At 39.7% G+C, this 24,089-nt stretch overlaps 1 protein-coding gene across 2 annotated transcripts in view; it reads right to left on the bottom strand.

The window, feature by feature from the left end:
- COLEC10 (collectin subfamily member 10) overlaps positions 1–24,089 on the bottom strand; it is a gene marked incomplete at both ends in the record, with an annotated part of 118,770 nt that overhangs the window by 11,555 nt on the left and 83,126 nt on the right. For both annotated transcript variants that reach the window (XM_079722388.1, XM_079722387.1), the window contains 2 exons: positions 1,867–1,938; positions 3,315–3,386. In XM_079722388.1, coding sequence (XP_079578514.1) covers positions 1,867–1,938; positions 3,315–3,386 — 144 coding nt within the window. The remainder of the gene's footprint in view (positions 1–1,866; positions 1,939–3,314; positions 3,387–24,089) is intronic.

Raw genomic sequence — 24,089 nt, 5'->3', positions numbered from 1 at the left:
ACAAGGATTTCAACTTCAAGTGAATATACACTATACGGTGGATATAAGCCACTGGATCAAAAGGAACCATAATAACTTCTTTTCAGTGGTACTGCCTTCTATTTCTGCCCTCAAATGCAGGTCGAAGGAAGTTTCTCAAAGGAATGAACTGGAGGGTGTTCCAAGCCACAGAATGAGAGGAGAGGGGCCATAGCCTCAGCTCAGCCTGTCGTCCATCAACCTGCCCAGGAGAACACACTGCTGGCCACTGCTGGTTTAACTATGCAGCTGCTCAAGCACATATGGAAGGCTGGAGGGGACATCAAGGCTGCAGAATTCTATTACCCATAGCACTGAGTTTCCCCACTCTGCACCTTTGCACAAGTATCTCTTGCATCTTCCTCAAATGCTTTATCCCTGTTTCCATAAACATGTTACTATTCTTCAAGACCTCAGTCAGCTCTTCTTCATACCAATCTGGCTTTACTCTCTGACATGGTTCCTATAGTAGTCCTGTAGTTATGCAGCATTATACAGTTGACCCTTGAACAACACGGGTTTGAAATGTGTGGGTTCACTTATGCACAAAGTTTTAAAAGAAATATATTGGGGAAGTTTGGGGAGATTTGCAACAATTTGAAAAAACTCACAGGTAAACCATGTAGCCTAGAAATACTGAAAAAAATTAAGAAAAATTTAGGTATGTCATGCATGTATAAAATATATGTAGATACTAGTCTATTTTATCATTTACACCATAAAATATATACAAACTGATTATAAAAAGTTAAAATTTATCAAAACTTACAGACACGACTACAGACCATACATGGTGCCATTCCCAGTTGCGAGAAATGTAAGCAAATGTAAAGATGTAGTATTAAATCATAACTGCATAAAATTAACTGGAGTAAATACTGTACTTAGGTCATAATTTCGTAGCCACCTCCCACTACTACTGTGGTGAGCTCCAGTGTAGCAAGTATCTGTTTAAAATGCCCCTGTGATGCAAATCATCCCCACTTGAGCCCGTTCTCCTATGCTCAAATAAATTGTGTATCCAGGTAAAAGGAGATCGCTTTGTAACTTCAAACCAACAGAACGATGTCTGTACGAATTGCTGAATATCAGAAGCAATAAGGGAGGGTGGGAGGGAGGCTCAAGAGGAAGAGGATATGGGGACATATGTATGCATATGGCTGATTCACTTTGGTGTACAACAGAAACTAACTCAGTATCATGAAGCAATTATACTCCAGTAAAGATCTATTAAAAAAAAAAAAAAGAACCTGCTACCATTGTGGTGCTTTAGGAGAAGGAGATGGGATAGGGTGCTTAGATAATAAAGGGGAGGCTACCTCTCTTTTATAATATTGAAGCAGGAACATGCAGGATCAGGATATGACTGAAAACAAAAGGATGTATATACACGCACCTCAAATTCCTATCCTGTTAGTAGATCTCAGACACAGACTTATTATTATTCCACTCAGATTAAAAAGGAATATTATACTGTCCTCAGCTACATTGAGTTTTATGAATAATTGTCTTCTACAACTAAGTGTGCTTCATGGTCATGACACCTGTTTTAATTGCATAAAGGATTATAACCAGTGGATCCCAGGAGAGTTCTGGGTAGAGACTAACTGAACTTTATGTTTGAATCTGTCCCTGAATTTCAGTTGAATTTTGCTCACGGCCTTTTTTTAAAGACACAATGCTTACGTATGGAAGAAACTGCCAAGATAGGAGGAAAGAGAAAACTCGTGCTTTAAAAGAAAGGAAAGGGATCATTTTTCATGGTACAGAACATTTCAGCATATATCGAGGGTAGGTTCAATTGGCTTTAAATTGCTCCTGGAGAATAAATAGTTAAATGTAGCTTACCCTTCCTGCCAAAGGGCCCAGTCTTGCCAATGTTGCCTTGGTCTCCTACATCACCCAGTTCTCCTTTAATTCCTGAAAAGCAAAGCATGTAATTTTTATATCCTAAGGTTTTATCTTCCCTTTAATGATGTGCCTAGTATATGATATTCACTTGAAGGAAATACTGAAAAGTGCATTCTTCTATCTGTGGTATATAATAAACATCCTGTGTTATATTATATACATCCTGTGCTCTATTTACTATTTTAATAGCATTATAATGTATGTATTAAAATTAAAATGTGGGTGAGTGTGACAGTCCTGGGCCTGATGATATTAAAATGCAATATTTCTAAAGACCTACAGCAGAGGATGTTTAATCTAAAGGTCAGATAAGGAGATGAGTGAAAAAATTCCTGCAGTCTTTTCGAATTCTGTTCCTCCTGAGATCCATTTTGGCTTCACTTTGGGATTCTATTTCCTCGCTACTTTAAAGAAACTTGGACTAGCTTAGCCATTGTTTTCAAAGGGGAGGGAACATACAATCATAAAACCTAGTGATTAAAGGGACATCAGAGATTGCCCCACCAAGTTTTCATCCAAAAAAAATATAATCAGGGGTTCCTAGTGCCTACAAAATTGTTACTAATTTGCATTTTTAATCTATGATTATCTAAACAATATTTACCAGTTGTAAAGCTATCTAGTTGTGAGAATAATTTTGCAGTTGATTGTACATAATTATAGAATAAGAAGAGTTTAAATCAGCATTTCTCAAATTGAAGTCTCAAAATCCTATGAGTTTTTTTCTCTCTTTAACTTACTGAAGATTTTAAAACCAGTGGTCTAGGGCCACTACCTTGTAGCAGATGGCAAGGAATAGTTCTAGTGCTCGGAAGACACGCGCTGACACATCACAATCCAGAAGCCGTATTCTGGCGAGGCTGAGCCTTGGCTTGTGAGTAAAACCATTCCCTAATAGCCTGTGTGTTATACTCTCATTTTCTTTTCTCCTGTTCCTCCCATACATACCCCACCATTTGCCAAGAGATCTTGGAGAAAAGTGAGTAAATCAATGGATCAGACAGCTCTTTCTGCTCTTGCTTTTCTTGCCCCTCACACTCTAAGCCAGCCGGCCAGAGGTGCTTAGCATGGCATCTGAGGGGAGACACAGCAGTGAACATGGCTGTGTTTCTAAAACTCAGAGTTTCTTAGATATTCCCAGAGACTGCAATTTCCCAGGGCTCCCAGGGTGTTCCTCTCCCACTAGCCCTAAGGATGAAGCTTGAGAAATGTGTCCGAGTCTTGTCGACAGGCAATCTCATAGGAACTCTCTGGTGGCAAGTAAATTCATCTAGGAAACACATCTCATGAATCTTTGGAGCAGAGGGCGTTATGAAAGCTGCTAACTTCCAAGGCAAGTCCAGTAGAGAGAGAGAAAAGTGTCAAAGTCATATCATGTTACCTACCTTTTGGCCCCATGCGTCCCACTTTGCCATGCTTTCCCTCCTCTCCTGGATCTCCTTTTTCACCCTCATCTCCTTTTGAAATGGAAAATGAATGAATGAGTGGAGCAGCTCAAATAGGAACATAAGCACAGACTCCCCAGGAAAAGCTGAACATGGTTAGAATCCATCCCTCAGCTCAGTGCTGGCCTTACAACTTCGATTTGATTATGTCCATAGGCCCATGTGAATGGGACACTCAGGGAAAGAGAAGAAACTCCCATTAACATTTTACTTTCACTTCTCCCATGTTGTTGGAAGAGGTAATCAAGAGGATGTGACCACTGGTTGACCAGCAAGCTAGACCCTGGCAATCAGAGGCTCCTTACCCTCTCCCCTGTCCTTAGAATGTATGTTCCACCCAGTTCCCTTAGCCTAAGCCATTTCAAGGGTGCAGCCTTGAGACCACCTGGACTGAATACATGCCCGAACCCAGTTAAGGCATCTATATAAACCTTTAAGATTCTGGTGGGTGAGTGCAGAGATCGACTAGTCTTAAGGCCACTCAAGACGAGCCTTGTAACTTCCTTTGCTTATTAAACCTCTCACCTACCAATCTGGAGTGGCCTGCCTCTTTCTTCATCTCCCCTTGTCCTCTGTGTATGGGGCCAGTTTCAGAATTCACCGAGGAAATTCCCAAAATTGCGAACCAACACACATCCAAATCTGTATTTAAAGAATTACACTTCTTGGCAAATCCCTGAGAAGTTTGTTTGGCCTGGCAAATCTTGATTCTTGCTGGAGAATCTGGCAAATTCTGGAAGCCTGTGCATGTATATATATCCATATACATGAATATCTATGCACAATACATATAAATATATAATACAAATATATATTTATATATTATGTAAATATATATACATTGTATACATATATAATAGATAGATAGATATGTAAACATATATATAAATTTATAACCCTCTGACTACATGCTTGAGAACCCCCAAATCACAGGCATGGACCTGGAAGATAAGAGCAGAAGACTAGCGAGGAACGGGGAACAGCTGCAAAGCAGTTCTGTGCGAGCAGTGGCTATTCTAGTCATAGGTGGGTCTAGCTCTAGCAACTTACCCAGTCAGGAAGAACTGAATTAGTGGTTTGATGAAAGGTGTCCCGAACTGTGAATCAGGAATCCTGGATTTTAATGCCATTTTAGTCACTGATGGGTTAAGCAAATTTTCAAAAGTCAGTGACTGAGCTTATTGGCTTTGGAGTGAGGTAGATCTGGAGTTTCTCAGCTCTACCGTTCAGTATCTGGAGAAAGTTGGCTATGTCACCTCCCTTTATGAGCCTCATTTTCGTTTCCTCTAAACTGAGCTAATAACACCTACTAAAGAAGGCTCTTGAGAAGTTTAAATAAGATATTATGTGTGAAAGACCTGGAATGTTGCTGTACACCTGAAACTTACACAACATTGTTAATCAACTATATTCCAATATAAAATAAAAATTAACAAAAGAAGACGTGGAATATAAGTGCTTAGCCATGGTTGCTATCATTGTTCTTTCCTTTATACTTCAGGTTCCTCATCCTTAATGTAGAGATAACCCCCACCCTCCCTAACTCTCCCAGTTGTGTTAGGATCAACAAGGTAAGCATGTGAATGTGCTTTGAAAATAAAGAGCACACCACACAATATTATTAAGACGAGCTACCTGCCTTATCACCACAGCAACCTCAGGACAGGAAGGCATCCTCGTCATCACCAGTGGAAAGTGGTAGATAACAGACTTCGTAAGACAAAAACGAAATTCCTGGGATTAGATTAGATTAGCTTGGGAGAGAGAATGTTGAGGTGTTTGTTCATTTATCCAGAAAAAGCATAACAAGTCATTCTCTACTTTTTTCGGAGAATGAATGTTAATATTTTATTTTTTTTAGAACGTTAATATTTTAAATGAAATAATATTTTAAACGGAGCAGTTAGATTTCCAGGTTGTGAGATGGGTCAGGCATTGGAACCCTTCACACACGAAGCTCTAGTATCTCCTTCTGGGGAAGGTTTCAAAATACAATGCACAGATGATTTGTGTGATCAAACCAGTGGGGTGAAGTGGATGAACTAGATGGTGTTTCTCCAGCTAAAGTTATTAGTGACTGTTTATCAAGCAGTTATCCTGGGTGCCAGCACTGTGCTAATGTGATCACCACAGCAATTCTAGGAGGTGGAGACAATTACTGCTCCATTTTCTGAATGGAAAAACTGAGACCCACCGAGGTTAAGTTGTTACCCTGTTGTCGTAGAGCTCGTGAGTGATAGAAGTAGGATTCAACAATATGTATGTCTCCACCTCTCCAGATCCCTACTAGCAGGTAATTGTTCCTTCTAGTCTAGGATTCCGTGACTCTCATCAGACCGGGGATTTTACAGAACTTGGCACTGTGCCACATTTTTCAGGGAGAGAAGTGGAGATACAGAAAGTGAGTCTTGTTTCTTTTAAAATAAGATGGATAGTGGGGAAGATGAAACCAGCTCAAGGTCTCAATGACTTAATTCATAGGGAATGTATCCTTGAGGTAATTTAGTATAAGTCAGACCTGGCTTTCTCACTCATGAGCTGAGGGACCCTGGGAGGTCCTTGACCTTGGGCCTTGTTTCACCCGTTTGTAGAACGGACAAAATAATACTTTTTTCAGAGAGTATTTTTTGTTTTTTTTTCCTGCGGTACGCGGGCCTCTCACTGTTGTGGCCTCTCCCGTTGCCGAGCACAGGCTCCGGACGCGCAGGCTCAGCGGCCATGGCTCACGGGCCCAGCCACTCCGCGGCATGTGGGATCTTCCCGGACCTGCGTCCCCTGCATCTGCAGGCGGACTCTCAACCACTGCGCCACCAGGGAAGCCCCTTAGCTCCATTTTACAGATGAGAAAATGAGGTCAAAGAGAGGTTCAATAACTTCCCAAGGTCACATAGCTCGTAAGTAATAAAGTCAGAATTCAAACCAGGGAAAACGCCTTCAAAGCTTTTGTTCTGAACAAGGTGTATGATTGGGAACAAATTTCTGTTTTAACATTTCTGGGTTTGGGAATTGCTATTCTGCACAACGGGACCAAAGATGCATGTCCTGCTCACCAAAAGGCAAAATCAAATGCAGGCATGTACGTGGTTTGGTGAATCATAAAACGACACTAGTGTGAATTATTGGTGCCATTATTATTTCTTCTCTCCCCCTTCTTATGAGCTTGCCCATTCATTTTGAAGCAAGTATCTAACTGGAGGCAGCCAGGTGAGTGACTTAGTCATCTGCTGCTCCCTGGTGGTTCCTGATGGAGACCTGGGAGGGTGAAAACAGGATTATTATTCTTCTGCCCTGTGTGCCTGAATCCCAGCCTGGTGGTGAGAGGGCTACTGGCAGCGATGAAGTAAACAACGTGTACCCTTGCCTTCAGCTTGGGTCCCAGCTTCATTTGATCTTTGGGACTTGTTTTAATGAGAACAGAAGAGAGGCATAAAAGCAGGCTTTGGAAAGGATCTCCCACATGACGCACAGTTGTCTGCTTTTACCCTCTTGGCAATATTTCATTGGATTAGTAGGGCAATTTAGACTTACTTTCCTTCTTTTAAAAATAGCCACTTACATTTTAAAATTAAATGAAAAGCTATAAACTGTGATGAACTAATTTCAGTTTTACAAAAATTATTTGTTTCAGCCCCTGCCAGGCCACCAGCTTGCTGTGATAATCTCTCCAGCAGAATTCCAGCAGAGCACACAGCTGACCGATTTTTCTTAGGTACAATTTTTTTCCCCAAAAAGCAAAAACTCTTTTAAAGTGAAATTCTAGTTTGAAATGAAATAGCCGAACCTAGGTCATTACCCCTGCTCAAAGGAAGTAATTATTAAAACTTAGTGAATTGGTTTTGGAAATGCCAAAGAAAATTCACTGGAAGCTGTACTTTTCCCACTGCCAGAATAATCTTATGGACTGGGGGCAAGTTGTTAACAGTCCTTCTCCTGGTCAGCCTTGGAATTGAGTGATACAGGTGTTATGGTATGCTTTATCAACTGAGGCCAGATTCCTACCTAAAATATATCCTCCCCAACCCTACTTATGCCCTTTTTCCATGTATGCTGATTGCATCTTCATTTTTGGGAATTTTCATAGTTGTATCAGTTATCGTCTGGACCGCTCATATATATGAGATACACTAGTAAGGTCATAAAGTGGACTGCATCCCAGTACTTCTCCTTCCTCAATCACGACCTCATCATTCCACAGAAACATAAAAAAGAACAAAATAATGCTATTTGCAGCAGGATGGATGGACCTAGAAATTGTTATACTGAGTGAAGGAAGTCAGACAAAGACAAATATCATATGATATCACTTATGTGTGAAATCTAAAAGAAAATGGTACAAATGAACTTATTTACAAAACAGAAATAGAGTCACAGATGTAGAAAACAAACTTATGGTTACTGGGGGAGAAGAGAGGAGGGATAAATTGGGAGATGGGATTGACAGGTACACACTACTGTATTGACAGGTACACACTACTGTATATAAAGTAGATAACTAATAAGGACCTACTGTATAGCACAGGGAACTCTACTCAGTACTCTGTAATGACCTATATGGGAAAAGAATCTAAAAAAGAGTGGATATATGTATATGTGTAACTGATTCACTTTGCTGTACACCTGAAACTAACACAACATTGTAAATCAACTATACTCTAAAACAAATTTTTTTAATATAAAAGAAAAAGAAAACTTTTAGGCCTCACTGGGACCTGCTGTTGTTTGCCTTTCCTCTATTCACCCAGGTTACCAGTCCCTCTGTGCCTCCACCTACCTCCCCATAGGTCCTGGATCCCTTCAACTCAGTCACATTCACAAGGCTCGCCCTAAGGAAAAAGGAGTGCACTGCACTGGAGAAAAGAGCTCTGGAGAAAGTCATTTCATTTCTCTGAGTCTCAGTTTCATCCGTAAAATGGAGGAAAAAACCCTTACGTCAAGGGATTGTCAGAGACTAAAGGAGACAATGCATGAGAGGTGTTCAGCACAGTGTCTGGTGCTTGGTAAACTCATCTATTCTTGTTTCAATTAGAACAGAATGGAGGTACAAAAATGATGATGATGATTACGATGAAAGGTCATCTCTTTTGAACCTATCTCAATCCTTATTTTAAAATCATTACTTACTTTTTTATTTGACTATGCATTTTTTTTTACTCATTACTATGAAGATTTTCACACAAAGATAGCTAAGTAAATATACACCCATTAAAGATACTGAGGTATCTTTAACAATTAACAAGTTGTCATTGCTTCATCTATTTATTTTTACTGATTTTTTAAAAGTAAATTATAACCTATATTTCTCAAAGACTTCAGCAAGTGTCTCTAAAAGGTAAGAACATTCTCCTATGTAAACAAAATATCATTATATCAATCTTACTTTTTTTTTTTTTTTTTTTTTTTTTTTTTTTTTTTTTTGCGGTACGCGGGCCTCTCACTGTTGTGGCCTCTCCCGTTGCGGAGCACAGGCTCCGGATGCGCAGGCTCAGCGGCCATGGCTCACGGGCCCAGCCGCTCCGCGGCATATGGGATCCTCCCAGACCGGGACACGAACCCGTATCCCCTGCATCGGCAGGCGGACTCTCAACCACTGCGCCACCAGGGAGGCCCCAATCTTACTTTTTAGTGGGCTGCAGGGATTTGTGTTTTGTGATTTCATTTATCTGGAGCCCATACTGCTGTGCTGCATATAATCTAATGAAAAACAGGCAAGCACTTAGAAAGAGGAGAAGACATTCAGAGGAGTAAACCGAGGTTCTTTGAAGACAAATCATGACAAATAATTTCATTTTCTCTTCTGAAAGGACTACTAAGAAACTGCCATGACCAGAGTGATTGGAAGAAGACAAATTTCCACTGGTCTTTCACAGAAGACAGCAGTTCCTGGGAAGCTGGGGTGATATATTGATGAAGCCCACAGGTTCCACTCTTACATATCCTGAGTTCAAGTCCTAATTATATCACTTTCCAGCTTTGTGAACTTAGGCGTAATATTTAACCTTTCAAAGTTTCTGTTTTATCTGTAATTGGAAATAACTAGAGTACCTACATGTTTAGTCTCCCATATTGAGGGCTGTTTCCTTACTCTGAGACACATGGTACTTTGATTCATTTTAATAGCTTTGGGATGGTAATTGTGGGCAGAGGAAAACATCACTAACAAGGTTTCTCACTTCCTTTATTCCCTGTCTAGTCTTACTTGTACAGCTCCTGTTCATTGCCTGAAAGTGGGATTCTTTAACTGTCTAAATAGTCCTGTACCCTAGAACTGGCACCCATCACTTGGTTATTGGGAGCCAATAGGAAAAGACTACATTTAGATATATATTTTAAATTTTTTTTAAGGAGAAGATTATCTTTAATTTAAAACCAGGTATGTCTTACTGATCCCCCAAAGATAGCACTGGGTATACAGTGTAGAGAGACTACAGATCCATAGTGACATTTTATCACAGCATCTTTCTTTATTTGAGGCTCTGAGGGGCAATTTTCTTCATATTTCTTTTAATGAAAACATAAAAATTGAGTAAGCAAGCATGATTTCTAAGTGAAAAATCGCGTGTAAACATTGTGTTTGCCATCTTCATGGCCATGAGGTAGCTTATCTGTTGATAGGGGAGACCCTGACCTTGGTCAACCTTGCTTAAGAACAATAAACAACAGTATGTTTCTCCATGATTAGTAAAAATATGGTGGTAGCACATACGTCCTCTAAGAGATTTTTCTGAGATTCTTCCCTAACATTACCTCACCTGGTTATGATGAATGCGTGAAATAAGACCATTCTTCTAAACAGTTAACGCTTTTCCTAACTTTTCCACATTCGACATGTTCACAAAATACTGTTTATTCCTGTTCACAGTAGGGATATGTTTACCAAAGAACCATGTTCATCTTAGTCCATAGGAAACTTCATGTCTTTAAGGAGGAAAGCTGTCCCAGGGAGAATCTTACATGGAAGGTAACAGCTTTTAATCAAGGTGAAATTTTCAAGGGGCTCAGCCTTCAGAACCATTGAGTCTATTCAAACTGAATGAGTGACAGGACTGTCATTCAAGTTTCCTCCAGAAGCTTGGTGCAATGAACAGGAGTTTTATAGTCTGTTATGGGCTGAATTGTATCTTCTCCCCAAAATCCGTATGTTGAAGCCCTACCTCAGCACTTCAGAATGGAACTATATTTGGAGATAAGGCCTGTAAATAGGTGGTTAAGTTAAACTGTGGCTTTTAGGGCAGTTTTAATCCAATCTGACTGGTGTCCTTATGTGAAGAGGAAATTTGGACACACAAAGGAACATGAGGAATGTGTGCACACATCTCTGAAAAGGCCATGTAAGGACACAGTGAGAAGACAGCCAACTGCAAGCCAAGGAGAGAGGTCTTGGCTAAGAGAGACCAAATCTGCCAACTCTTTGACCTTGGGCTTCCAGTCTCCAGAACTGTAAGACTTCTGTTGTTTAAGCCCCCCGGTTTGTGATATTTTGTTATGGCAGCCCTAGCAAATGGAATCATAGTCACAGAGATCTAGGTGCAAATCCTAAATCTCCACTTAACAGCTCTTTAATCTTATCCTAAATAATTATCCCCTCTGCTTCAATTTTCTACCCTGGAAAATTAGGATAGTTACACGTGTCTCATGGAGTTACTGTAATATTAAATAATACTATGGATGGCAAAATTCATAGAGGAGTCCCTTGCACTGAGGGGACTCATTAATCCACAAAATCTGTAACTTTCACCTACCTGGGAGCTTCTACCTGTGCTTCTGGTAACGGCCCCACAACTTGCCATAGGAAACAATACTAGCTTATTCTCAATCCACGTAGTTTGAACCTTCTCCACAGTAACTGGTTCAGCAGTAGACATATGGCCCAACGAGAGCCAACAAACTTCAATTCATAGATAAGTCTCCTCAATAACTCAAACAGTTATGAATTTCAAGACAGAGACTTGCTCTTTCTGCAGGGGTTGCAGAGAGGATAGACTATTACTGAAGTATCTGAATCTATTTTAGCACCACAAAATAAGAACCTTCTTTAAAATGAAGTCATTATAAGGGAAAAGAGAACCAAGGTGTGTTTGATTCTGAACACATCACTTGAGCCTGGATATAGCTCTGCCTGAAACCCTCCCTGTTACATGAGTCTATAAATTCCTCTTCTCTCTTTTGTTTGTATGATTAACCAGTTTAAGTTGGATTTGGTTTTGTTTCTTTCACTTGCAAACACAAGTTTCCTTACTATTGTAACTACTAGACACTGATCAGAATCTTCTTATGAGGAGATCAAAACTTCAGGAGAGAATGGGCAAGTAAACATAATTACTGTGATAGATGCTGGAAGAGTAGCAGTTATGGGAACATAAAGGAGAAAATATCTAACTCTGCTTGCTCACACCTAAAACTCTCCTCTATTCTTTCTCCAGAAGAAGTAAACGAGATCCCTTTCATTGGGCTCCACCAGAATAAACTATATCTCAAGGTAAGTGCAGAAGAAAATAACCTAAGATACAGATTTGTCAATATATTAGGGCAGGTTGATACTAGAATGTTCTCATCAATAAAATTCATGTGGATTTTTATCTTTTGTCCAATTCCATGCACCCTGTAGGTCCAGCTAATGTGTCACCTCCTCTACCCAAGAGTCTTCTCAGCATCTTCCCCCATCTCCCTCTTTAGCAGTCTGGATTAATCTCATTCTCTGAAGGTAATTCCCCTTGGACTTCATAGCACCCACCACATTGTGTCACAGATGATGGGATGCATTGGGGATGATATATTATTTTCTTTCTATCCCTAGTACCTGGCACAGGGTCTCAGATGCAATAGGTGCTTTCTCAATAAAGGTTTCAAAGTAAAAGGAATAACATCCTTAAAAACAAGATGGATAAATGTGAGGTTAATGAAAATACAGTCAAATTAATTACTAATTGATTGAAATGTCATTCTTAATAATGGCTGATTAATGAATTGACTTCAGCCTGCTGGGGGGTCTATGGGAAAGGCTTATAATCTAGTAAGGCAGCCCAGGCAAGTACAGACAGTCCCCGATTTACGATGGTTTGACGTACCAATTTTTTGACTTTACAGTGATACAAAAGTGATATGCATTCAGTAGAAACTGTACTTCAGCTTTTGAATTTTGCTCTTTTCCTAGGCTAGCGATATGCAAGATGATACTTTCTCTTGATGCTGGGTGGTGGCAGTGAGCTGCAGTTCCCAGTCAGTCATGCAATCACGAGGGTAAACAATCAATACACTGACAACCATCTGTACCCAGACAACCGTTCTGTTTTTCACTTTCAGTACAGTAGCTAATAAATTACATGAGATATTCAACACTTTATTTTTAAAAAGATGATTTTGCCCAACTGTAGGCTAATGTAAGTGTTCTGAGCATGTCTAAGGCAGGCTAGGCTAAGCTATGGTGTTGCCTAGGTTAGGTGTATTAAATGCACTTTCAACTATGATATTTTCCACTTAGGAAGGGTTTATCCGGATGCAATCACATTGTAAGTTGAGTAAGATCTGTACACCAATATCTGTCTCTACTGTTCCCTCCACTTTATATTTTTGTTTCCTCTTCTGATTTACCCATCTTCCAGTATCAGTGTCATGCTCCAATGCCCCAGACTCCAGTCCCCCAGGCTCCAATCCCCCAGGCTCCAGTCCCCCAGGCTCCGATGCCCCAGGCTTCAATGCCCCAGGCTCCAATCCCCCAGGCTCGACACCCAAACTGGCTTTGACTCTTCCTCCTTCCTAACTCCCACCTTGATCCTTATTTTTTCTCACGTCCATCCTCTCTTTTTCCTTCTGTCTCTACTGCCATTGTTTTACCTCTTCCTGCCCTTGTACACTAACCCGTGTTCCTTGCAGGTGAGCCCTAAATGGTCTTCATGGTGTTTTATTCACCATGAAGTTTCCAAGGGCCTAGAATCGTGTCTGTTCTATACATAGTTATTGAAATCCTGGTTTCTTTGGATCTGAACTTCACTTTTTCAAACCATCTTGCAAACTAATCTGTATAAAATCACATTTCATTATAAAACTGCCCCATTCAAAACATTTCAGCAGTTCCTCTGTGTTTCTAGGCCAAGTCCAAACTAATTAGTCTAGTGTTTGGACTTTCACAGACTGGTATCAATGGAACTTTCTGGCATTATTTTCTGACATTGACCTGCATAACCTTCTATTCCTGCCCAACTTGTCTATTCATTGTTCATTAAAATGTCTTTCAATGTTTGTTCCCATTGAAAGGCACATGGTTTTCTCTCTGTTTGAAATTCATCTCCTCAGGGGAAAAAGTTATAAAGTAAAAGACATATATGACCATATGAGAAATTAAAAGTCTTTATATGACAAAATATGCCACATAAATATATAAAGTTTATCAACAAAAATATGAGAGACAAGGAAAAAATCAAACACTGACATAAAAAATGATTAATATTTTTAATGTACAAAAAGTTTTTTGCAAATTGCTTTGCAAAACAAGACAACAAATGAAATTAAAAGGTAATCTAAAAATATAAACAGTAAATGATGGATAAAATGCCCAGACTATTAGTCAGAAAAACATACATGTATAGATGTCAATATCATATTTTTCCATATTTAGTAATAATTATAAAAGATTAATTGCATCTGAAGTTGCCATAGCTACAGAAAGCACTCAGTCATTGCTTTTGGCAACATAAATTGCTACAACATTTCTGCAAAATAATCTGTCAATCATGATTGAAATAAAAAATCCACATACTCTGTTTTACCTTAGCGAGCCTATTTTATGGGACTTAACTGTAAGAACAAATGTATACATGAGACTGTTTGCTTGTAGTGGCAAAAACAAAAAAAATAAACAATCTGAAAGTTTATCATCACAAGACTGATGAAAATATGAGGAATATTGTGCAACTACTAAAAATAATAAGAAAGATCTCTGAATAAGGAGTGAGCTCCATGTTATATTATGTAAAGAATGTCTCTTAGAGAGTCATATGCATATGATCCCATTTAGAAGAAAGAACAAATGAACAGAGCAAATATAGAGAAAAGTGTTAATACCAAGCTATTAATGATGGTTACAGGAGAGATTTGGATCTGTCAAGGGCAGCGTCACAGTGAAAAGAGAGATCATTACCTTTTTCTTTATATATCTTTATTTTGTACACATTTATACATGCTATGTGTTACGACAAGCCTGAATTACTCTTATGATTTGAAAAATAAATCATAAATAATATAAAGGAACTGTGGCCCTTTTCTCCTTTTATAAATCGTACCAATGAGTCGTGTCTCAAATTAAATTCTAAATTATCTGAATTTACTGGTAAAATTATTTCCTTGGTAATTCACCATCTGGTGCCTTGTTACTACTTTCTAATTGCTGCCTTGAAGTATTATTTTAAATTGCATTGTTATTTAATTTCAGAATGTAAGTTCCTTGTGATAAGGGCAGACATTCTACACTTTGTTCTCAAGAGCTGTTTAAACTTCACAATGTGCTCACTCATTCATTCCTTGGACAAATATTTACTGAGTTTCAACCAGCTACCAAGGTCTGTGCTGGATCCTAGGGATACAACATTAGCTCGGACAAGACATGACCTAAGCCGAAAAGTTTGGTGGGAAGGAGGCACCAAGCAAGGTCTTGTAAATGTCACGAATGTTCTGAAAGGGAAATTACTGCCTGTTTTGTTGGCGTCTAACAAGGTGAGCCTTTGCAAAGATCAATGATGTAGGGGTAAGGAGACTAGGCTTTTACTCATCTCTACTGCTTCTCCTCAGATGACAAGATTACATATCAAATAAGAAAATAAAATGGAAGTGCTTTTTCAATATTAATATGCTAAACAAATGCAAGGAAATACAAAATGTAAGGAGATATGTATATTGTGACTAATTTATCACAATAACAATAATACCAACGTCAATAATGATAACAGCTAATGTTTATCAGGTGCTTAATATGGCCCTAGCTGGGTTGTTAATATGCATGGCATGCTGTCAGCCAATCCCTTTACTGTTACCCATCCATTCCAGGGACCCATAAACTTCATTCCCCCTTCACCTCAGTCCTGTGTAACCTAGCAAAGAAAAGTGAGAATTTCAAGAATCCTGCAATCTTTCCTACTTGAATTACAAAGCACCCACTCTTTGTTTTCAGGCTTATTTTGTTTAAAAAGAATTCCTACTTGGAACCTGCAAGTCTTTTGCAGTCACTGCATGTCTGAGTAACAGGGAGGAAAAAAACAAAAAACAAAACACAACTAACATTATCCTTAATGAAAAATACAACATTAAGTTTTGTGGGGCAGGTTTTCTTCCGCCTGAACATATCATTCATTATTCAAATGCAGTCACAGCCAAGTCAGCAGAAACAAATGCAAGGAGGAGGTATCCCATCCATCTAGGACTGAGTGCTGTGTTTCTGCAATGCAATGCAGTGGTTAAGAACAGGGCATCTGGGATCAGCACTCACTGGCTGTGAGATTTTGCAACTACTTCAATTCTTTCAGCCTCAGTTTCCTCATCAGTAAACCAGAACAGTGAAATATCTTCCCCAGGGTGCTGTGGAGAGGAGTAAATGTGATGATACATGTGAAGGACCAAACGGTGCCTGGAATGCAGTGAGTGCTCAGCAAATATTACGTTATGACAGTATCATCCAATCGGCCCCCAGAGTTTCCAGCCACTAGAAATTAGAGGGATACATATTTTGTAATAACCTATAAGGGAAAAGAATCTGAAAAAAATATACATATATCTTGGATATATATACATATATATACACACATATATATACATATATATGTATACCTGAAACTAATACAACATTGTAAATGAACTATACTTCAATTTAAAGAACAATAAAATAAAGAGAATGAGAAACCCCCTCAAAAAAAAAAGAAAGAAAGAAAAAAGAAAATAAATTAGAGGGATAAAAAGAAGAGGCCAAGGGGAAGCAATGTATCTTTTAGCTCACACCTTGGCTGTGCGGATTTGCCATGCCCTGGCTGATATATATTTTTGCTTCCAGAGATTTGTGCTTCTGGCATTGAAATGTTTACAATACTCTATAGATGTAACATACAATATTCTGTCTAAATTTTCTTTCAGTACAAAGTGGGGCAGAAACAAATTTAAAGAAAAAGAGTAGTGTTGTTATTAAGTGTAAGTCATAACTGCTATTATATAAACGAATATCCTCCCGACTATCTGTGAGAAAGGCAGTCCTCCCTGCTATCACTAAATAAGACAAAATATAAAAACTAAGAGTCGAGGCTACAGGTCATGTGATTAGCTTTTATTAAGAAAAAATGCCTAAAAAGTATTTATGATGTCTATTTTCAACTGCCTATTGGACTTTTCCATCTGGATGTTCATAGGTGGCTCAAACGCAGTGTGGAACTCATTATAATCTGCCATTTTGCTTCTAAAATCTCTCTAATACACCCTCTCCCGACAGCCTTAATGCATCCCTTGTTTGTAATTCATGTTCCACCAGGAGCTTCTCACATCCTTCAGTCTATCATCATCCCTTCCAAGAGATTTACCTGCCTGAAAAACAAATTTAATTACATCATTCTCCTACTCAAAAACTTCCATTGGCTACTCTGGTTTATACGATCATTTGGCTGCTCAGACCCAATAAATACAACTTCTACAGAATAGCTATGAAACCTGGAAAAAAGAAAGAAAGGAAGAAAGAAAGAAAGAAAGAAAGAGAAGAAAAAAGAAAACCCAAGGTACGATGAAGATGAGGTTAACAAAGCATAATGAAGCATATGAATATTTACATAGAAGCCACTGGAGCTGGGATAGGGAAAAAATTCTGCCTTCTACCTTATTAAAAGATCCATCCTAGGGCTTCCCTGGTGGCGCAGTGGTTGAGAGTCCGCCTGCCGATGCAGGGGACATGGGTTCGTGCCCCGGTCTGGGAAGATCCCACATGCCGCGGAGCAGCTGGGCCCGTGAGCCATGGCCGCTGAGCCTGCGCGTCCGGAGCCTGTGCTCCGCAACGGGAGAGGTCGCAACAGTGAGAGGCCCGCGTACCGCAAAAAAAAAAAAAAAAAAAAAGATCCATCCTATTTACCTAAAAGGAGGTAGAGCGAAACTTAGTTCCTCTTCCACTGGACACCCCTGCTCCAAGACTACGTCTCTACTGACAAGTCACTTTGTTACATGAGTGATGTTTTTTGACATGGCAGAGTACTGCGCCCTAACCTCATTCCAAAAGGTAAGACAGAAAGGGATATTGGAGGACAGGCAGTGGAACGATGCATTTTGGTAATTTCAGTTCCCAGTAATAAAACTTTTTAGGAAGGCACAGGAACACCTTGGGAGCTGTGAATGCTGGACGTTTTAGTTTTGCATACGCTCATTTGTTCAGAGTTAAAATGTTAGTCAAGAAAGAGGGAGCAGGAACAAGTTCCATGTTAGTATTGTTGGGCAACATTAGAATAATACCAACATGGTATTGCTTTCCTTGATCATCAGGAGATGATAGATGTAGATATAGATATAGATATTGTTGATTAAAAAATAGGTACAACCTCAAAGTTGAGAGTTATGTTTTATTTGGCAGACAAACAGGACTTCAAGCCCTGGAGGCAGCATCTCAGGTAACCCTGAGAAAACTGTTCTGGGGAGGTGAGGGGGCAGCTAGGATATAGAGGAGTTTTGCAACAAAGGGCAGGTAGTCGGAACAAAAGATTACTGTTTATGAAAGAAAACTAGATATCTCAAGTTTAGGAATTTAGTGCTTTTCTATGTATGGGAAGATGCAAGAGTCTGGGCTCACAGAAATCATTCCTTTGATGTGCACCTCAGCTCTCTGGGGCCGGTATCCTGTGTTTTCACACTTGAGTTTCCTCAGGGCTCACCGCTGGGGGTCGCTGCAGTCTGATGGCTGCTGGACGGCAGGTATTCTTTCCTTCCTGTGTTCCCTCAGGGCTCACCAGCTGGCCTTTGGAGGTGGCTGCAATCTGTAATCGCTGATACCTGTGACATCCTTTGTTTATTGATATGACAGGCAATATTTTATTTCTCAATATAGATATAGATACCTATGTATATGTTAATCATTTTAATAAAAATATAATGTCCCCTTAGGAGTACTCTAATCTAGGAAGGCAGGTCATAGCCCTTGCCTTTGTACACTCTAGGTGAGCTTTATTTCAGTGTATTTGGTCTGTGCCTATGGTCTAGTACTGGCTTTTTCCCAAGATCATTGGTGGCATTGTCCAAGCCTTGCTCTTCAAGTGCTAGGGCAACACTGATAAAACAGTTCCAGAGATGCTCCTTTGTGGTATATCAAAGTCTCCCAGTCTCTTTGGGGACTTTCATTTTGGTCTGGAGCACACTGTCACCCTTGCTGCCAACTTCCCATTGGACATATGGGTCTCTTCCTTTTGGTTTTCCTGTCATTTGGTCACTCGGCATGTGGTCTGATGAGAGAGATGTATAGTCATAGCTATTGGCTCTGAATATCAAAATCTTTTTCTAAATATTTGTTCATCTCAGGCCAGGCAGAACAACACCATGTAAAATATTTTTGACTGCAACCAATATTGTAATGTCTTACACATACACCCATCCCTGGGTGATATGTTACATAAATGACCTTCAGAAGGGTCACAAACAAGAGTACTGTGTTTTAGTTTCCTTCTCTTTAGATAGGGATAATGATTTCTATAATACGTCAGTGGAGCTAAAGCGAAATAATGGATAAACCCTTTGTAAATTTTAAAGACTCGTATTTATATGATTTATTTCACAGATACAAGTATTGTCAAGAGACCTGAAAGGATGCTTCCAGAGTTTTCAAATCAAGAACAATCATGATAAACAATATGAAAACAATTAAATTATTCAGATGCTACTTGACTTGAGTCTCTGAGTGTCAGATTTTAACTGCATATATTTATAATTCCTTTATAAAAGAGCAGAGAAAGTTGTAAAATATAACTGAAAGAATTTTGGAAAATTATAGTATATTGCAGATCATATAGCAGTGTGAAAACCAGACAGACTGGTTATCAGTTGGAATATCCTGAAAAGATGTGGAGAGGCCAAATAAAACCATTTCTAACAGAATTAGAAAGTTTCCAGAAGTAGTATTTTATAAACACAAATAAAAAAAGACATCTAAGTTGTATCTGGCCTACACATATGGCTAATGACCTAAGACCAACAGAATTGCCTCCCTAGGGTACAGACAGTGGCTAAAGGAAAATATTCCTTAAAGGAAAAAAAGAAGAAGGAAAAAATGGAAAAATAATTCTCATTCTCCCTTGGGTTTTGCTAATCTGTGGTTTTCTAATATTTAAAGAGTCCTTAACAATGTGTCAGAGATGGTGCTAAATGCTTTATGTGGCTTAGCTGATTTCTCCTCATCACAATCCTATGAAGTAGTCATACCATTATTAACCCATGTTACAGATAAAAGGACTGAGGCTTGGTTTTTTCTGTCTTAATTCATTTAATCCTACTAGGGTGTATTTACACTATTATTATTCCTATTTAATTGATAAGAAGTCCCAGGCTCAATTGGAGAACTACAGAAAGCAAGCACCATTAGTGAAGAGAAAGGGTGGTCTCAAGTTTGTGAGCGTCTGATGAATAAAAGTTGACTTTGCAGTGAGACTAAAATAGGTAGGAAATGGCAGCAAGCAGCAGAAGGCAGTGCATTTCCCTGGTAGATTTCTGTTTGTAGAGCCAAGGTTACAACCTATGAGCCTTTGTTTAGGGATGTGGGAGAGAAGACTTATGGTGACAAGTAACAGCAATGGAAGCTAATGAAAAATAATGATGATAGCTGAGCTATACGCTAAACGTGTCTTAATTTTCAAATTCAGCTTTTGAGATTGGCAATAAAATTATCTCCATTTAAAAAATGAGGACACTGAGACTTAAGATCACATCGGTAGGTAAGTGGCAGAGCTCAAATTCAAAACCATATATTGTCTCCAAAGCCCATGATCTTTACCAACATGCAAGCACCTATTACTACAGTCCCTAGTAACAACTGATATATAGCCAAATTATTATGTGAGTTGGGGGGAGAAATGGTATAGGTAAAGGATACGACTTTCTTAAATGAAACAAGCTAATTTTTTTTTTTTTTTTTTTTGGTTATTACATCCTCACTCATCTTTGCCCACACTTTGATTGACTGGACTTTTATTTCTCCCCTCCTGACCTAACCTTGAAATGTTTTCTTGGCATCTATTCAAAGAGAAAAAGAGGAGAAAAACTGGTTCAGAACATCCATCCATTGGAATATAAAGTTGAAAAAGCCAAGCCTCTTAAAATTTTGGTCTGACCTTGTGCATAACATACACATTAAAACTCTTAATGAAAGAATCTGGTGAATTAATACAATTAAAAAAAAGGTTTTGGGAAAATACCTACTTGCTTAACCTCTCTGATAAAGTCACCAGAAAGAAATCAGCAACTTAATTTGTACCAAGGTGACCCAGCTAAAACAGTTCTGTACCATGTTTATACATTGACCTCCTTTTCTAATGTTAATTTATAAAACCTAAGGAAGGATCATTTCATGCCTAATGAGGATGATAAAACCTGAGGACAGGGCTTCCCTGGTGGCGCAGTGGTTGAGGGTCCGCCTGCCGATGCAGGGGACGCGGGTCCGTGCCCCGGTCCGGGAGGATCGCACATGCCGCGGAGCGGCTGGGCCCATAAGCCATGGCCGCTGAGCCTGTGTGTCCGGAGCATGTGCTCCGCAACGCGAGAGGCCACGGCAGTGAGAGGCCCGCATATCGAAAAACAAAAAAACAAAAACAAAACAAAAACCTGAGGACAATGGTAGAACATGGCGGAATGGAACAATGACTGGCTTGGGAATCTGGAAGAGGAGTTTTAGCTCTGCCACCAATGAACAGCTGTGTAAACTAGAACAAGTGATTTTACCTCTCTGGGTTTCAGTTTTCACAAATGTAAAAATAACTGGGGTTAAACCAAATAAACTCTGAAGTTATTTTACACATAGTGAGACTTCTGATTGGAGTGTGAAAGTGACCCAGATATTGCTGGGCATACTGGCCATCTGTTTGGAGGCTGAGAACACTTCTGGGAAGTAACTCAAGTGTGTCAACTGCTGGGATGCAGAGCCATGTTCAGAAAAAATACTGGCCAGATTGAAGTCCATTTCCTAGAGGTAAGGGGTTTTCTGGGAAAGAAACTATCCCATAAGACAGAGGTTTACGTCCTGGCAAAGCCACATGTACCTCGTAGTGTCTGGCACTCAGATGTGGGCCCTGGACCACCCGTGCATGGGTTCCATAGGGACCAATAGGAGCTTTAAGCAAAAACTAAAGTAGCTGTTTCATCCTGCCCTGTAAAATCCTGTGATGCAGTCAACACTGCTTAGGGGCCCCTCCAGCTGATTAGACGGTTTAGCATTCTGATTGGAGCTTGAAGTCCAACTAGAATTGAATCAGGTTTCAACCCGCCACCTTCCAGCTCTGTGGCCTTAGGCTAGTGACTTAATAGTTCTAACCTCGGTTTCCTCATCTGTCAGATGAGAATTATAATGTCTTCTTTCTCAAAGTCTACTGAGATAGTTCAACTTAAAAATGGCTGGATAGCACTCACGCAGTGCCGGGTCAATGGCATCTATTCAATGTGTGTTAGTATTACTGCTGCCACCACCGTGACTGAGGTTGTCATTACAGCCATGCTGAAGGGGAGAGAGCCTTGCTTGGCCCCATGAGTTCATCACAGGCCAGTTGCGTGGAGTCAAGATGGTTACTTGTAGGAGTTGCAGTGCCCTCAGAAGCAAAGGAAAGCCTTCCTTACTGAGTGAAGTGCCACTGAATTAGTGGCCAGGCCAAGTTGAGACAGGGGTACCAGGGAAGTGGTGGCACGGCTGTGCTTACAGAAAACCAGTGGCCACTGGTGGGAAAGTTCTTTGACCACTGAAGTGGTACAATGGCAGTGTCTCCCAAGACCAGTTGTTTTCTTGGAAGCATTGCAACACATTTTGGGGAACTGCAAGACATCCTTGGAAACTATTTTCAAGCAACGGTCAGGGGATCTTGGAAAATTTGGGTTTGTTTATTTCATCAAAAGTATTTATTGAGGGCTTCCCTGGTGGTGCAGTGGTTGAGAATCTACCTGCTAATGCAGGGGACACGGGTTCGAGCCCTGGTCTGGGAAGATCCCACATGCCACGGAGCAACTAGGCCCGTGAGCCACAACTACTGAGCCTGCGCATCTGGAGCCTGTGCTCCGCAACAAGAGAGGCCACAATAGTGAGAGGCCCGCGCACCGCGATGAAGAGTGGCCCCCACTTGCCACAACTAGGGAAAGCCCTCGCACAGAAACGAAGACCCAACACAGCCAAAAGTAATATAAATAAATAAATTAATTAAATAAATTAAAAAGTAACTGTACCATTTTAAAAAAAAGGAATCTTAAAAAAAAAGTATTTATTGAGCAATCGCTATGTGTCAGGAACTCTTCTAGACAGCAGGAAAATACACTCAGCAAGATGAACAGGGTCCCTGCTTTCATGAAGCTTGTATTCTAGGACTGACTGTAGATATATAAAAACACAAGGGATTTTCATTTAGTAGTAAGTCTGTGAAAGTAACAACAAAATGTCTTGGGAACTATGACAGAGAGTGAAGGGGGTCGTCAGGCAGGGCCCCACTGTGCAAATGGCATTTGAGCTAAAACCAGAACGAGAAGAAGGAACTCTCCTTGGGAAGATCTGGGGCAAGTTTGGGTCAGACAGAGGGAACATCAAGTGCAAAAATCCTGGGTCAGGAGTGGGAGACAAAGCAAGGATGCCTGAAGCAAACTACAAGTGGACAAGTAGTTTGAGGTGGGAGAAGGTGGGAGAAGCCAGATGGATTGCAAAGGAGCTTTAAGACCACATACATAGACATACACCCAAATTTCATTGAAAGAAAAACCTCCTAAACCAAAAACCAAAATAAGCAATAGGGTGAAATATCATTAATTTCCAAACAAACGAATGAAGTGATGGAGTTCATTATCAAAGATGAGGCACGTGATCACTTTCAGCATATTTTAGGGTCCAGTACAATGTTGGGCTGTGAGCTTGCATAAATTCCATGTTCTGAGGCAGAGTCCTATCCATTTATCAAAAAGGGGTCAGTGGGCTGTATTTTCAAACATGATTCTAATAGACTCTAGTAGATGTCATGGAATGATGGTGGACACAGAGCCAGAAGGCCAGGGGTCAAGTTCAAATTGCATGACTGTGTAACATCTACATGGAAGACCTTGGGACCTCCACTTGGCCTCATAGAGACTGTTTCCTTATCTTTAAGGTTAAAGTAATTGCTACCACGTTGAAAAATTGTGAAACTTAAACAAGATAATGTATTTGAAAGTTCCTTGGAAATTGTGAAGCATCACCCAAATATTTCTTATTGGTTTTACATTTCTTTTTAACAGTTCTTGTTAAAATTTCTTGTCATTGCTGTTTTCAAGTAAAACCACTAGAGGTCAGAATTTCACACAAATTGTTTAAAGAAACCACCAACGTGGGGGGAAAAAAGAAGAGAACATTTTCCTACTAAGCAGCATAAAATAAGCTTAAGGCATAGAAAGAAAAATAAAAATGGCTTTCAACGAAGAATTTTTTATAACTAGAGCAATACTTATTCTCAAAATGACTATTCAAAAGACTTAGACAAATAGGAAGAAGGAAAGATAAATAGAATC

The sequence above is a fragment of the Hyperoodon ampullatus genome (assembly GCF_949752795.1).
Source record: "Hyperoodon ampullatus genome assembly, chromosome: 17".
NCBI classification, from domain to species: Eukaryota; Metazoa; Chordata; class Mammalia; order Artiodactyla; family Ziphiidae; genus Hyperoodon; species Hyperoodon ampullatus.
The sequence above is the reverse complement of the archived record's forward strand: the minus strand, read 5'-3'. Positions and strand labels throughout refer to the sequence as shown.